Source organism: Crocodylus siamensis, chromosome 10 (genome assembly GCF_052110815.1).
Source record: "Crocodylus siamensis isolate JL-2025a chromosome 10, ASM5211081v1, whole genome shotgun sequence".
In the NCBI taxonomy this organism is placed as follows: domain Eukaryota; kingdom Metazoa; phylum Chordata; order Crocodylia; family Crocodylidae; genus Crocodylus; species Crocodylus siamensis.
Window position 1 is genome coordinate 33,844,654 of NC_143404.1, and position 16,218 is coordinate 33,860,871.

The following is a 16,218-nucleotide window of genomic DNA, read 5'->3' on the forward strand; positions in this document are numbered from 1 at the left end:
AGCAAGGATGTGCTTGTGGAACTTTTTATCATTTTATTAGCCACCGAGAGGACAACAAAACGCGCTTTTCCATGATGACTCATAGTAAGGATAAATTGATAGACTTTGTCTGGTCTTTGTCAAATGGCTGCTGTGGCCATATTAATGGAAACAAAGTTGTCTAACTTCCCACTTCGGTTTGCTTGAATAAACTTTTTTCCCCCTCCCAACCCTGGAACTTGAAGCTATGGTGCAACAAGAGGAAATGCACCTCTTCCCACAATATATTTTACTGTATTTAAAAAAGAAGAACAATGGGATGAAATTAGTTTTGGTGCATAGATCCTGGGTCTGAAAACCTTAAAACTAATGTAACCCCATTTTATGAGATTTTGGGAGGTTGGGTGAGAAGGACCTATTTAATACCCTGGTTTAAGAGAAAAGATATTTTCTAGTCTGAAGTAGTTTTGCTTAAACAAAGATTTGCTGCTTTTCTACCTGCTGCTTCATTCTGTCTGATCCTTCAGTGACGTTGTAATACTGTCCCTGATCCATCATTTCTCTGGCAGCCTAATTTATACTAAATGGAGAGGTGAATTCACTGACATGTCAAGTAGAAGCTGGACTGTGAGGAAAAGCCATAAAACATAATCTTCAGAGATAAAGGAAACTAAATCATACTGCCTTGAAAGTATTACATTTTAAGCTATTGTTTGTTTTAGGCTGAAAGCATTAGTTACAAACAGATCATACAAGCCTGTTTAGAAATGGTGATCTCCATGTTCAGTATTTACTGAACATGAAGTATACCAGACAATACCCAGCTTAAGAGCTTAATTGCTCTTTATCTTAAGGGACCCCACTACACAATAATATGACTAGTCCGATTAAAAAAAGAAATATCTCTTTTGAAATGTGTAATTTGTAATTTAACTGAAATGCAAGTTAAGAAGTGTGGTATTCTGTGTTTTAATAGCAGTGAATAGTCAAGATGTTTTGATACTGTTGCTCTTCTGTCTGTTGATGGCAACTACCCAAACCCAAGAACCCTTTTAGAGCAATTGTGCTACTTTTCTAATCGGTATTGTGTGGCTAATGGTACCAGTTTATGGTGTTCATATGTGAAGTTACTCTAATGTTGGAAGAGTTACTGTCCAAATGCAGCAAAGTTGCTTCCTGTTTCTGTGCAGAGCACGTTGCTCCTGTGCCAGACGGTGACGCGTGTTTAACACCTTGCACGTTAGTGAATGGAGTATTAATGGATTTGTGGATTTTAATTAAACTGAAATTGTTTCCCCTTGCACCATTAGTGGATTGGAGATTATTCATATAGTATACATATAGGTCTTCCTGAAAAAATTGAAACCCATGCACTGATGTCAAGTTCCCAGAGAGCAGCTTTGTCTTAACTAGGAACTATAGGCAGAAAAGAAACTCCAGCTGTTTGCACAACTAACAATACAGCATTTATTTTGAGATTGAAATCTTGCTTGTATGTTAAGAAAAACATTGTAAGGTTATGTTTAACAGTACCATTTGGCAACTTCTGTACTTGAAGCTGAAACTAAAATGGTGTGCGAGGGAATAGCACTTCTGTCTATGTAAGTGGCAAAACTAGTAATACCAGAAACTTAATACCCCTGAACTTCTTGAACCAGTATCCTTGTTTCCAAGAACTAGATTTGGTGGTTAAAGGTACTTATCAGAAAAAGAAAGCACTGAGGTTAACATTGCCATCTAGTTATGCTGACATCTGGTGGAAGCGTTCCTAATATAATAAGAAGAGCTATAGATTTCACTTGAGGCATTTTCTCAGCTGGATGACTTTTTGTATGTTTAGCTTTTGGGGAGACTTACCTTGCTGCGTCAAGGAAAGGCACAATGATTGTACTCAAATATATGGCATGATGTTATTAGACAGAACAGAAGTATTCTGTCAGATGACTGCACTCATTTTTAATACACACTGACACTTCAGAGTAGTATAAACATATTAGCTACTGTTTTTTGCTAAAACTAAGCTAAGAATCTCTCTTGGTTGATTGCTGTCACTAAGGCAAAGAAAGCTAGCAGAATGTGGAGTAAAAGTATAGATGTTGGCTGTAGTAATTACTGTGCACATGCTACTACTTGAGTGTACTACAGTGAAACCGTAGTAGTGATAAGCCCCTTTAAAAGGAAAGGGAGAACACATATGTGCAACCCCCCCTGAGTAAGTTAATGCATGATTCAATGGCAGTGAACAAGTGTATCGAGTTCCAGACTCTTTGAGCTGCATACAGGGGTTATTCAAATGCAGCAGATGGGAGTGAGGAGGTGGTGGAGAGGCTTCATAAATTGGTTTGATTTGACTGGCTTCCATGACATGGGGTGGCGGAAAGAGAAACAAAGTTGGCTGTAGCACAAGGAATTATCAGTCACCTGCTCTTTTAACTTTCTGCTTTACCTGGCAAAAGCTGCAGATTTTTAATCTGTTCCACAAGGTACTAACTCTACCAGACTAAGTAGGATATGCCTCCCTTGGTACTGCACTTGGGGGCAGATAAAGCAATTAGGACTCAACTCATAAAATGGTGGGGGGGTAACATCTGGGACTGAATATGAGTACTATTGTGAGACTTCGGGAAAGCTGTACAAGAGGCAAGGAACAATTTTTTTTAAGCTAAATACTTGGTACTGTGTTTTGTTATGTAGATCAGCAGGAAGGCGGTTCCTTGCACTTAACTTGCAGTAAAATTTGGAGGCATATGCCCTTACAGAATCATTGGATCCCAGATTTGAAAATACTGTTGAAATTCTTATCATCACTTTTCCTGCTCCACCATGAATCCATCCAGTGGTGCTGCTTATTGTCAGATTTGCCATCAGTAAGCCTATAGGAGTGAGTGAGTGGAAGGTCATCCTTTTTAGTAAAGAAAGAGGTATGGAAAGTGCATCCCAAGCACAAGAGAACCTGACTACTTCGCTAATTGAGACCTTCCTTTCAGAATACCCCAGTTTGCTTACTTTGCAAACACTCTTCTAAAATAAAAAAGCCCTTTCACAAATATACTCCATTAAATACAGTTCTGGTTCAGTTAGCTAATATTTCAGTCTACAAGTCAAAATAGTTATAAATGCAATGTTATCTTGGTAACAGGAATTTTCATTACAGATCTGCTATTAAGGATCAGAAAGGAGGTGAAGGTTTCTGAGTTTGTACCTAAGTGAACTTCTACTGAGAAATTTCTGTTTTTCAAAGCTGTATCCATCCTTGTTTTATATGGGAATTCTCTGCTTAAAGAACTACTGCTATCATCAAGTAAAATGCAGTAGGTTTCTGGGTATTGGTGCATGTTGCTAATCCTTGGTTTTTTTTAAAGGACTTGACAGCTATTCATTATCAATTCTACTTTTTCTTCTACACTTCCAGCATATAGACCTCATAGTGTTTAAAAAATAGTGAAATAGTAAGCTTAAAAAAATGATTTGTTTTATTCAAAGAAAGAGGAAAAAATGTTTTGTAATTGACAAAAATAGATGACTCCTCCAACCTTAACTGTATTTTTTGAATTCCCCATACCTATTAAAAGGTCATCCTTTTTTACTTTAAAACCTCCAATCTAGAATGAAGTTGGCAGATGCACAGCTGTCAGTCAAGAGTGCTGATTTCTCAAAGTCAAACCATCTGCAAATAGCTGCCCCTAATGCACAATAGGCAGTAGGTCTGTGCTGACATTCCGTTTGCTCATAATTTTCTGGCTACTACGCTGTTTGGTTTTACTTGCCTTCCAATGAGTACTACCACAGTGAATTGAAGGGAATTCTGAGTCTAGGGTTTTTTTAACCGTGGTATTTTCAATCATTATTTGAATCTAAGATATAGCCTGTTTCTTCCTGACCCCTCTTCCTTCCACCCCCTGTCAGCATGGTGGAGGAACCTCATCTTGGATCTGAATACTGGCCTGGGGTAGGCAGCTGCTCAGTTCCTGCTTTGGCCCTGAGCTTGGGGCTGAAGCCAGAGCTGAGCTGCTGCCTGCTCCAGGCCAGGATGGCTTGTTTTAAGGGGGGTAAGGGGAGGAAGGAGTCAGCTAGGGGAGCATAGAGGAAACCACAGTGTGTGTGGGGGGGGGGGGGGGGGTGAATGGGGAAGATGAGCAGGTGCAGCGCAGGGGAAACTGAGCAGCCTGCCCCTGTCTTCCCCCTTAATTTCTGCTCCGGCTCTGAAGTCTCCACCCCCAGCCAGCACAGCTGGGAGCTGCCAACACTTGTTCCTGGCTGGATTGGGCTGGAGTCAAGCTGGGGCATTGGTGCTGCTGACCACCCCAGAGCTGCAGCAGAAGGTAAGTGGGAGTGGAGGTGGGCAGGGGTGAACAGGCGGCGGAGAATTGGTTAGACACAGGCACTGAGGGGGCAGGGGATAGGGTGACAGGCACAGGTGGGGAAGGCAAGAGGTTGGCAGAGGCTGCAGGGAGGGGAGTGGGTTGGGGGCAGATGAGCAGTCATGTGGGCCAGGGCCACACACAGACACATGAAGGAGATGGGTGGGGGTGGGGTGCATGAAAGCTCAGCCCATTGTGGGGGTCAGTCACTTGGGAGGGGGCCAGTGGCACAAGGGACAGGTGGTGGGTGCGGCAGACTACGAGCAAGGAGTATTGGGTGTTGTTGCTTCCCCTGTCAGAGTAGGGGGAGGAGGGGAACAAATTTAAGGTGACCTTCCACTAAATAGATTCTATACTTGGAAAATTATATGTGTTATAATTTTAACACGTATAATTTTCCATGTATACATATAACTATTGGGGGGCAGGGGTTGTCTTTGAATATATTTTTATATACGTACATATTTCTAAGTAAATATGGTAATAGCTGATGTTCTCTTATTTTACACAAGCCCCTATGCTGTAGGTCCAACAGCAAAACACTCCAGTGGCTTTGAAATCATTTTGCTCCTATGGAAATAGTAAACATTTTAATAGTTGCAAAGCAGGGTGGGGGCAGCCACAGTTGGACCCCACATCCTGGTAAGTGAAGGGGGCAGGACGAGCTCTGATTTTTCCATGATTAGCCCAGCCCAGCAACTTCCCCGGTGCTACTCTGGTCGTGCTTTCCTGCCTGCTATGCCGCTTTCTTCCCTGGCCGCATGTGTGCCCCTCTCCCCTCCTGCAGCACCCTGCGGCTGGGCTGCCCCAACGTTTGGGGGGAGAGGGAGAATGGCACATGGCCGGACGTGGGGGTGGGGGGGACACCCGATTCTGGCACAGGCACCTTCTGCCTCGGCCAGCGTGAGAGCCAAGAGTCCTGTGCCCCTGGGCAGTGGCTGCAGCCCTGAGGGCTCATGCAGAGTGGCTGGGAGCAGTGCCCGCCACAGAGCGTGGGGCCAGGCTCTTCCTCCTGCCCCTCTGACGGGGGGCTTGCAGCTTCTAACACCCAGGGCACGGCTGCAGCTGGAGCTGCCAGGGTGCAGCTAGGACCCTCCTGCTCCGAGGGTGATTCCTGCCCCCCCTTCCCACTGTGTCTGGCCAGAAACCTGTGCCTCAGGTAACCAGCACTTTTAGCTTACTGGAAGCCTTCCATTCCTCACTCATGGTGGTTAACAGGAATTTTACTGTATAGTGGTGTTTCATTGTAATCATGAAAAAACACAGATATTTTTGTGTGCACGCTTTAATCAGAGAATTTTGGATTTTTAAATGGAGAAAACCAGGATCCCTGCTAATGATGGACTAAGCCAACAGGACCATAATAAGTCTATTAGACACATCAGTAGCTTTTAATACTTGACCACAACACTGATATTTTCTTCTGAGAAGAAAGGGCTGGACTCGATGATGGGGGATGGACTTGATGATCTTCCAAGGTCCCTTCCAGCCCTAATGTCTAATGTTTATGAGATAGCATTGGTTAACTAATAATCCTGTTAGTGAACTCAGACATTCAGGATTCACTTTGATCAATCCTTTTAATCCAATGCACAAGTGAAACAATTGAATTAGATGTTTTTGTGCTGTAGTTTCATGGGTACACTTGACTTAGTGAAAGCTCAAAGGAGAAATAAGGAATGCTGTGTTTTTGTTTGGTTTTGTTTTTAAAGCAATGAGGGTCATCAGCTTCTCAAATGTATTAGTCAAGTGTAGTGAACTTCAACATATTGAGACTTAAAATAAACTAGAGTGTCTAAAATAAATCAATTATTAACAGCCACAGTTGTCGAGCTGATTTCAGATATCACTGGCTGGGATTATGCAGGAGCTCATTTTAGATGATCATCAGGGATCTAGGTTTTCCATTTGTCATGATAAAACGTGGATTTTCTCATTGTAAGGAAGAAAACACGGTTTTTCTCCTTCAAAAGAGAAAAACACAGGAAACGGTGCGTTTCCCCTTGCAGGCTGGCTGAGAGGAGCAGGAGAAGGGTGGTCAGGTAGGGGTTACCATGTGAATGTGCACATGTCCACATGCACATGGCCATCAGGCAGCCTGGAGAGCAGTTTCTGCAGGTAAGTCTTGCGTGGAGGTGCGGGGGGGAATTGGGGCCCCCATAATGAGGGAGTTGGGTGAGGCTGGGGCTATTGCCTAGTCCAGGCAATATATGGAGCCCGGGGCTGGAATGCGTAGTTGCAGGGCCCAGGTAGGGAGCAGGACAGGGCCCTGGGTGGGTTGTCTGGGGGGACAGGATGGCTCCTTTGGGTGGCTCCCCACTGCTGCACACACTCCTGGGGAGAGCATGGGGGGCATGTGCCACCTAGATTTGTGTACGGGGGGCGGGGGCAGGTTGCTTGCTGCAGGCTCGGGCTTCCTGCTCTGCTGCTCTCCTCCTGGGGTCTCCACAGCCCAGTGGGTGGGACCTGGCAGGGCAGTTCAGTGCCACTGCTGCTGGGAGCCCTGCACTGCCATGGCAAAACACCCCCTGCCTGCCTAGTGGCAGCAGGGATAACACCATGGGGCTCACAACAGCAGCGCACAGCCCTGCTTTGACCTGCTGCACGAGGTCCTGCCCACTGCGCCACAGAGGCCCCAGAGGGAGGGCAGCGGGGGAGGGAGCCCCAAGCCTGCACCCAGCCCCCACAAATCTGGGGGGCATGAGTCCCCCATGCCCCACCCCAGCAGTGCATGCAGTGGCAGAGAACCAGTTATTCCCTCTGCCCAAGCCTACAGTGGGCAGCCTGCACCTGCTGCCCCCACAGGCTCTACTTCACCTGTGCTATCCTTGGGGGAAGGGGAGCAGGGCTCCTCACACTGCTCTGTCTCCCATGGGTGGCAGTTAGGGCTCAGGAGCTGCTGTGGGGGCCAAGGGCTGCAAACCCAGGTCTCTAGTCTCATATTTCTCGTAGCTGGAGGTCCCCTCCAGCAGGGCTGAGGGGTGGCGGGGGGCGAAGGGCCCCTGCAGGGCTTGGGGGGGGGGGTACGGAGCGAGGGGCATCCGCAGGGCCAGGTGAGTTGCGGGTGGGGAATGCGTGACAATGGCATGGGTCAGGGCACCAGAATATCAGGGCTGTGCAGCACCTCAAAGCAGTGGTGGCTGGGGGAGCAGCCACAGTTGGACCCCACATCCTGGGGAGCGAAAGGGGCAGGAGGAGCTCTGATTTTTTCCATGATAAAAAAACCCCCAAATCAAACATCAACATTTTATAGGTATTTAGAATTTATTTTATAGTGATTCAAGGCACTGTTAGGCATCCAAATTACTTTAAAATTGTAAATATGTCAATAACACATTGCATTCAATTGATACCTGTATATATAGTGGTGTTTCATTTGAATCATGGAGAAATGTGGATTTGGGGGGTTTTAATCAGAATTTTCCATTTTGTTTTAAATCAGAAAATTTCCAATTTTAAAACATAGAAAACCAGGATCCGTGATGATTGTTGTGCTTTTGTCTGACCTTACTGTATGATTTTATGTAGCCAGAACTGCACTGGAATTGTGCAAGATGAGCCACGGGATGCATTGATCTTTTATACAAATGTGACTCATCAAGACTGCAGGTCCCAGTATGCAGTGTTTTTGTCTTAATTGGTTATCACTGGTTGGCTTATGATTTTGTGTTGGCAGCTGAGACCTGCTACAGCAAGTTCTGCTTGAAAGATGGGATGGCAGGTTGCAGGTACAGTTGTCTCAACATTGCTCTTCTGACATCTTCGTTGTTAGGAAATCCTGTGAAAGCTGCTTTATTCCTCATTTCCTAGAGCTTCTTTACTATAATGCCAGAATACCAGATAAAGTTAACAAGCTTGAAGGAAATATTTCAGTTTTGCTTTAATTTTGAAACAATTTTATAGACTATGTGAGAGGTAAAATTATATTTCTTTAAAAATAATCAAATGCTTGGCTTTTTATCTTTGTTAAGGTAAAATAGGATATAATACCATGCATTTCTTTTGAGCTGCATTGTTGAGGTTTCATAGTAGGGTCAGAAGGAACCTGAGCAGATCGAGTCCGACCCCCTGCCACGGCAAGAAAGAGTACTGGGGTCAAACAACCCCAGCAAAGTGTTCGTCTAGCCTTGTCTTAAAGACCCCCAGGGTGGGAGCCAGCACCACTTTGCTTGGAAGTTGGTTCCACGTCCTAGCTGCCCTGACCGTGAAGTAGCGCCTCCTGATGTCTAATCTGAATCTACCCTCTGCCAGCTTGTGACCGTTATTTCTAGTCACTCCTGGTAGTGCTCAGGGGAACAGGGACTCCCCCAGTGCCTGCTGGTCCCCTCTGACTAGTTTGTAACGGGCCAATAGATCCCCCCTCAGCCTTCTCTTGTGGAGGCTGAACAGGTTCAGGTCCCGTAGCCTGTCCTCGTAGGGCCTGCCCTGCTGCCCCCTGATCATGCGAGTGGCCCTCCTCTGGACCCTCTCCATGTTGTCCACATCCCTCTTGAAGTGTGGCACCCAGGACTGGATGCAGTACTCCAGCTGCGGCCTGACCAGTGCCTCCTAGAGGGGGAGTTATCACCTCCTTGGACCTGCTCGAGATGCATCTGTGGATGCATGACAAGGTACGGTTGGCCTTCCTGACTGCATCCCCACACTGCCGGCCCATGTTCATCTTGGCATCAATGATGACTCCAAGATCCTTTTCTGCCTCTGCACTGACAAGAAAGCAGTTCCTCAGGTGCATCACCTTGCACTTGCCAGTGTTGAATCCCATCCTATTCTCATCTGTTCACCCCTGTAACCTGTCTAGGTCCAAGTGTAGCCTATTCCTTCCTTCTTAGGAGGTGATCATGTCACGATTGGGAAAATCTTAGTAAATCATGAGATTTCAGTAAGTAACTGCTATTAGATTGCCTTTTTTTCCATTAATGAGCCATAAGCATTTATTCTGGTGGTTGTACACAGGTAAATTGACTTTTAGATTGGCATAAGTAAGCCAACACAAAGCTGACTAGCTCATATTCTACTTAGGATGATTATCTTTCTTGTTTGTTGTTAGCCACTTTTTTCTTTGGTTTAAATGAGTCTCAGATACCCAACTGGAACTTTCACTTGAAGTAAGTAAAATATATTCAGTAAAGCAGAACCATTTGTACCGCTTTTTTTTTTTTTTTTACGAAATCTTCGTGAATGGAAGGTTTTGACATGCATTCTATACCTGTATGCATAGAAATCAGCAGTAGTTTTCATTTTGTGAAATATTTTAATAGATCACTTTGAGGATGAAGAAAGATGGAATAGTTTGAATAACTTGCTGCTGTTCAGGTAATAGTTTAGATTCCAGCGTTCCTTTTACTGAAATCTGTGTGACAGAATCAAATTATCTGACCATGATAGTGACAGGTTTTGAATAATGTATGCTTGGTAGCTACCAGTGATCAAAATATAACTGAGCCTGGCTGTCCCCAGTTTAGTTTAAGCCCATCAATCACTTGACATCTTTCTACTTTATGCAAGACTCCAGATCCTTTTGTTAGGATTTCAAAGCTGCCCATCCAGATCTTTCAAATCATGCTATCATCTAGAGAATTGATAATTAGCATACATTCACTTTAATAGTGGTTAATGTGTTCTTTTCTCAGCAGTTTAATTGCATTGAGCACAGGAAAGAACTTTGTAAAATTGCTTTGTAGATGTTTAAAGCATATTTTAAACGTATATTAAATTTGGTGGGAAAAAATCATGTGCGCTAAAATAATTCTCAGAATATTGAGTGGCCAATATAATTATCTGTATTATGAAATGTTTACCTGCATTGTCTGCTTAACCAAAGCCAGATTGTACCCTTGGTTTCATATCAGTTTTCATAGTGTAATATCTTATTGTACCAAAGACTAATAATCCAGTACTCTTCAGTCCAATACTCTGTGCGTGGGTTCAGATAATAATATTGGTGATGTTCTTTACTTTTGGAATTTTAGCTTACCATTCTGGCTGCATGAAACAAGTCTGGTATAGTGGCTATGAAGTGCAAAACTCTCTAAGAAACGTTCATCTTTTATCCTGCAGATGACCATTTTGGAGTATTATCCCCTCTGCTTAAAATGCTTGAGTGCGGGTTAGACATGGCTCTGTTTCATGTATGCATCTCTTCATATCATGAGCCTGGTGAGAGTATGAACTGTAGCTTCTAGGGGTTTTTTTTGCTGGAGGAGGTGTTAGGGGCTTCCTTAGATCTGTAAGGAAAAAAATCAAAAGAATCCTGGGTTTGAAATATTGTTTTTGGATTTGTTCCTAGTGAGTCAAGCTCCTTTGACTTAAAGACTCTGAAAACTGTCAGTCCCCCTCTCCTCTATCCCTGAATAGCTTCTCTTGAGAAAAGTATAGAGGAAATGTGTTCAGACCACTGAAAAAGACCATGTTGTACTTTAATAGGGAGATTGCTTCTTTTTGCATGGGTACAAACAGCTTTCATTTTGTGTATGTGTATATGTATATAGTATTTTTAAATGAGTATAAACTTGTTCTTGAAGTAAATTGCAAATGTTTTCTTCATAACAAACAATAAATAACATACATTTACCTTGGTCTGTCTCTTGTTCTCCAGGCTGGTCGCAAAGAAAGAAGCGATGCTCTGAATTCTGCAATAGACAAAATGACTAAAAAGACGAGGGACTTGCGCAGACAGGTATAGAATAAGTAAAATTAATGTTTATACAAATGAATGCATTTCTAAATAAGTTCCCTCTTGGAAATATTTTATTTTATGGCTTCTTTATGTTGCTTGATGATAGTAATGTTGCTTATTTTTCTTGTAGAATACATTGAAAGCTAGCTGGTTGCGTTTGGTTCTCACAACAGTATAAGGGATTGAATTGTAATCCCTTAAAGTTTAACTAGTATAGGCAAGACATCATAGATCGGGGTGGGCAAAATACAATTCACAAGATGGCTTCAGCCTGTCATGCACTCCCCCCCCCCCCCCCCCCCCCCCCCCCCCCAATCCAGACTGTGGGCAGGTGCCCACCAGTTAACTGTGTCCTTCCTAGCCCGCAGCTGCCCCTGCTGCACTTGCATAAGACCTGAGCCCCACCTACTCCTGCCAGGGCAGCACACGGTACTCCCACCCTTGTGTGGAGAAGAGCCCTGGTCCAGCCAGCACACAGCTTCTGGGCAGACCTGCTGCTGCTAGGAAAACTGCTTGGCTCCTCATGTCCCTGCTGCAGCAACGAGGGCAGCAGGAAGGGAAGGCAGTGGGAGCTTGCATTCAGCAAGGCAGTGGGAGCATGGCACCTGGGTCAGCCTGGCTCCATTGTACTGGGCTCCCTGCAATTCACATGCAGCTCCTGGGACTCGTGCCACTGGGGCAGGCCCCACACAATGGAGCCAGTGACCTTTGCTGCTCCCTGCTGCCACATTCAGATCCTGGGACTCTGCCAGAAGTGGTGGGAAGCTCCGCGTGATGGAGCCGGGAATGGGACCAGACCACTCACTCCAATACGCAGGGCTTCACCCTTCCAGCATGGGCTGTGTCCCAGGAACTGCATGTAAGAGGTGGGGAGCCCTGCATGATGGAGGGAGGCAGGCTGGCCTGGCCCCCTCCCTGCTACCACACGCAGCTCCCTGAAGCAGCTGGAGCTATGCACCACCAGGAGGCTCTTCCTGTGCAGACCACGAGCACCCCAAGGGCCTGCCACTTGCTGCTGCTGCCGCTGCCGCTCCTGGCGGTGGGTGCTGTGTGCCAGCGGGATGGGGCATATGGGGGGGGGATGAGTGGGGGAGGACAGTCCCCCACAGCTACTCCTTACTAACACATCCACCCCCTCCACACCCCCCACACACATACTCGTACCCTCACACACACAGCCACACCCTTCCCCATACATTCCCCACAGTGTACAAGAATAAGACTGAGCTTTTATGCAGTCACCTCTGTACACTGCACAAATGCATGTAAATTGGGTCAAAACATATATGTTATAGTAAATGTTTCATTTTTAGTATAGGACTTTTTTCTGGTTCCAAGATGGCAACCTGCCCCCCCTCCCCCCCTTCCCCCCCAAGGAGTGCTTCTGGGAGCAAGGGGAAGGACTTTTGATGGCAAAGGTCAGGGGTTAGGGGTGGGACTTCTAGTCCCAAGATAGCAACTAGGGGGCAGGGCACCTATCAAGGGGTGGGGCGGCCTTTGCGGCCCTAGGCAGTTCACCAAAATTCATTAAGCAGCTCTCTAGCTGAAATAATTTCCCACCCCTGTATAGATGCTGAATTGTCATGCTAATGATAGTAAGTCAGTGATAAGAAGAAACAACTCTTGTGGAGTCAAATTACAAGTCAGAAAACTATTTTTAAAGAGCATTTTCTTGGTGTGAAATGTGTATGTGCATACTATGTTATAAACTAAAGACAAGTCACTTACAAAATGGAAATATTGCTTTGAATCTAACCCTGGATGTATCAAAATATAGTGGCTTTAGTGTTTTCAAAGTTGGTAAAGTGTTTAAAAAAATTAAAATGTTATTCTTATGTAGAATTAATACATCAAATCAACATATTAATCAGCAAAGAAAAAAGTGTCAAACTAGCATAAACACTTCTAAATTAATTTAAATGTGTCCATACAAACCTGATGACATTCAATACCAACAAATGCAAGGTACTTGGGTACCACAGTACTCCACCTTGTGGATGGAGGGGAAAACCTGCAGCATGCTTATAGACTCAGCAGTGCTACACTCGCTAGCACCACGGCTGAAAGATACTTGGGGATCATGATTGATTGACCACAAGATGAACATGAGCCACCAATGTGATGGCGCAGCTGGTAAAGCAAACCAAACTCTGGCTTGCATCCATAGATGCTTCTCAAGTAGATCTCAGGCTGTCATCCTCCTACTGTACTCAGCCTTGGTGAGGCCGCAGCAGAGTACTGCATTCAATTCTGGGCTCCACAATTCAAGAAGGATATGGAGAAGCTTGAGAGAGTCTAGAGGAGAGCCACATGCATGATCAGAGGGCAAGAGAATAATGCTTGTGAAGAGTGGCTGAGAGCCATGAGACTCTTCAGCCTGGAAAAGCACAGGCTCAAGGGTGACCTGGTGACAGCCTATAAATATATCAGGGGTGTGCATCAGGATCTGGGCGATTTACTTGTTCACCAGAGTGTCCCAATGGAACACACTCCCTCCAGAGGTGGTGCAAGCACCTACTCCGGACTCCTTCCAGAAGCATTTGGATGCTTATGTTGCTGGGATCCTTTGACCCTAGCTGACTTCCTGGCCCTTGGTGCAGGGGGCTGGACCCAATGATCTTGCGAGGTCCTTTCCAGCCCTAATGTCTGTGAGTCTATACTACAGGCTTGCCTTAATCTGTTTCACAGAGTTCAAAAGTTATCTTAGACATGATGCTAGCTAATATAGCACTGCCTACTCTGTAAGCCTGTAAGTGTGGTGTGGGTTCTTTCTCCCAAGGTGGAGCACCTTGCATTTCTCAGTGTCGAATGCCATCAGGTTTTGATCCTCCCACCTTGTAAGTCTGTCGAGGCTGGTGATCCAGGCTGACCTATCCTCTAGGGCAGGAGTTTTCAACCTTTTTTGGTCGGTACCCTTGGCAGCCGATCAAGAAGCAGGGAGTCCCCCAGTGGCTGGTCAATGAGTGGGAGGGGGGCGAGGATGGCAAAACCAGAAGTGCTGGCAGTGCACAGCGAAAACAAAAGCACTGGTGGCACATGGCACGCAGCGGCACAAATTGCTGGTGGCCCTGCCCCCTACTTCTCTGCGCCGTTGCCACGTATCCCCTAGGGCCTTCCCGAGTACCCCCAGAGGAACATGTACCCCCGGTTGACACCCCCTCCTCTAGGGTGACTGCACTTCCCCGTAGCTTGGTGTCATCAGCAAACTTAGCCAGTCTGTTTGTAACACCCAAGTCCAGATCATTTATAAACACTTTGAAGAGTACAGGTTTGAGAACGGAGCCCTGTGGGGTGCCACTAGTTACTGTGTGCCAAGTTGATTCAGTTCTGTCAACTATCACTCACTGGGTCTGTTCACAGAACCCATTCCCCAGCCATTGGACTGTGAAATTGTCTAGGCCTCAATTTCCCAATTTTTCCATGAGGACATCATGGGACACGAGGTCAAAGGCGTTCTTGTTTTTAAAAAGATTTAATGGAATTGCAACAAAAAACCTTCCACGTGAGCACAAGAGCAGAAGAGTCTTTGTCAGGTAGTGAAAGAGGGTTTGGTTGTAGAACAAATGCTCAGATTTTTGCAAGAAACAAATCTGTCTCTTCTATTATTTCATTGCAGTAAAATGGTGGTTAATTTCTGGTAAAAGAAAATTAACTAATTTTGATTTTAATTTTTAGCTCCGCAAAGCTGTTATGGATCATGTGTCAGACTCTTTTCTGGAAACAAATGTTCCACTTCTCGTATTGATTGAAGCTGCCAAGAATGGGAATGAAAAGGAAGTTAAAGAATATGCACAGGTTTTCCGTGAACATGCCAATAAGTTGATTGAGGTAAGGTGGTACAAACCTAGTTAAGGCAGCACTTGTACTAATTTTAACTTAACTTCTAAGTTTTCTTCAGCTGTATTCTAGCAGTTAACAAATTCAGTTAATGTGCAGTTGGTTTAATTTCAAATTCAGTTAATTAAATTCAGTTAGTTCAGTTAAATCTTCATTCAGGTACCTACCCCCCCCCACCCACCAAAAAAAAATCTTGTAAGCAGTGATATAACAAGATGTTGCTTCTGCTGTAGTTTTAGTGAAATGGAGATAATGCATCAGAGACTCAAACTATATTGGAAATGTATTTAAAAGTGGGAGTTAAGTACTGTGGATTCATTTGTTTATATTGCGCTAAAATTTTTCTAAGGTACTGAAATGAATAGTTCCTGAGTGTTAGTTGGGGTGTCTCATGCCCACAAAATGTGTGTTAATATACATTTCCAATTAAATTTGTACCTAAATGAGCTGAGTTCTAGAAGTCTAGAATGAAAGTTGCAGATTTCCATACAAAACGCTATGAATGTCAGTGCACAACTCTAAAATGGGATTGGTATAAAAATACTAATTGTAAATTTTGGCCACCAAATAGAATTCATTCTTAATTGCAAGATATTTCTAACAGTGTTTACTTTAAACAGATTAGTCTGCCATTTAATTGCAATATGTAAAACACGGGTCAGTCTGTCATTCAAGTGAATGTCTTGGCAACTGCTTTACAATTGAGAAACATGAAATTTGTTCCATGTCTTACTTGGTAATTGCATCTACACATGCAGTAAACTCTGGAGCAGTTTGATCTGGAATAAACTACTCCCAGGTGCAGCATCTACACATGTGCCTGGGACAGCAGCAATTAGAGCTGGGGCAGAGCAGTTTATGCCAAGGACACTCCTGCCCTGCTCTGCCCCAGGCTCCAGGTGGCAGCAATAGAGGGGCTGGTTGGTGTGCAAGGATCCTGAAAGTATGGAGCCATGCAGCTAGGTGGGAGGCAGGAGTCTGGCCCCTTGCTGCCTGGGCTGACCAGGTGCAATTTATGCCCACAGTCAGCGTCTACACTTGTATTTAATTGCAGTTAATTACTCCACTGTAAGATAATACTGTCCCTGATAATACTATCTTATGGCAGTGGTAATTAGTTTACTGTGGCCTGATGTCGTTGCACGTGTAGATGGTGATGCTTTACTCCTCAGCGTACTTCACAGTAAAGCACATGTGTAGACATGACCAGTATGTCTTAACATTGACTGACTGCCTTAGCATTCACATTTTGTTCTTTCACGGTAATGCAGACTAAACACCTAAGGAACACAGTCTGCAGTTATTATTCGCTCTTAATGCATAGCTGGTTTTGCTAGCTTTTTAAAAGTTTTGATGTATCCATTT

General features: G+C 44.7%; 1 protein-coding gene across 2 annotated transcripts in view; it reads left to right on the top strand.

Annotated features, from left to right (window-relative positions):
- CTNNA1 (catenin alpha 1) overlaps positions 1 to 16,218 on the top strand; it is a 179,234-nt gene that overhangs the window by 101,997 nt on the left and 61,019 nt on the right. For both annotated transcript variants that reach the window (XM_090064372.1, XM_090064371.1), the window contains 2 exons: positions 10,936 to 11,016; positions 14,692 to 14,844. In XM_090064372.1, the coding sequence (XP_089920498.1) occupies positions 10,936 to 11,016; positions 14,692 to 14,844 (234 nt within the window). The remainder of the gene's footprint in view (positions 1 to 10,935; positions 11,017 to 14,691; positions 14,845 to 16,218) is intronic.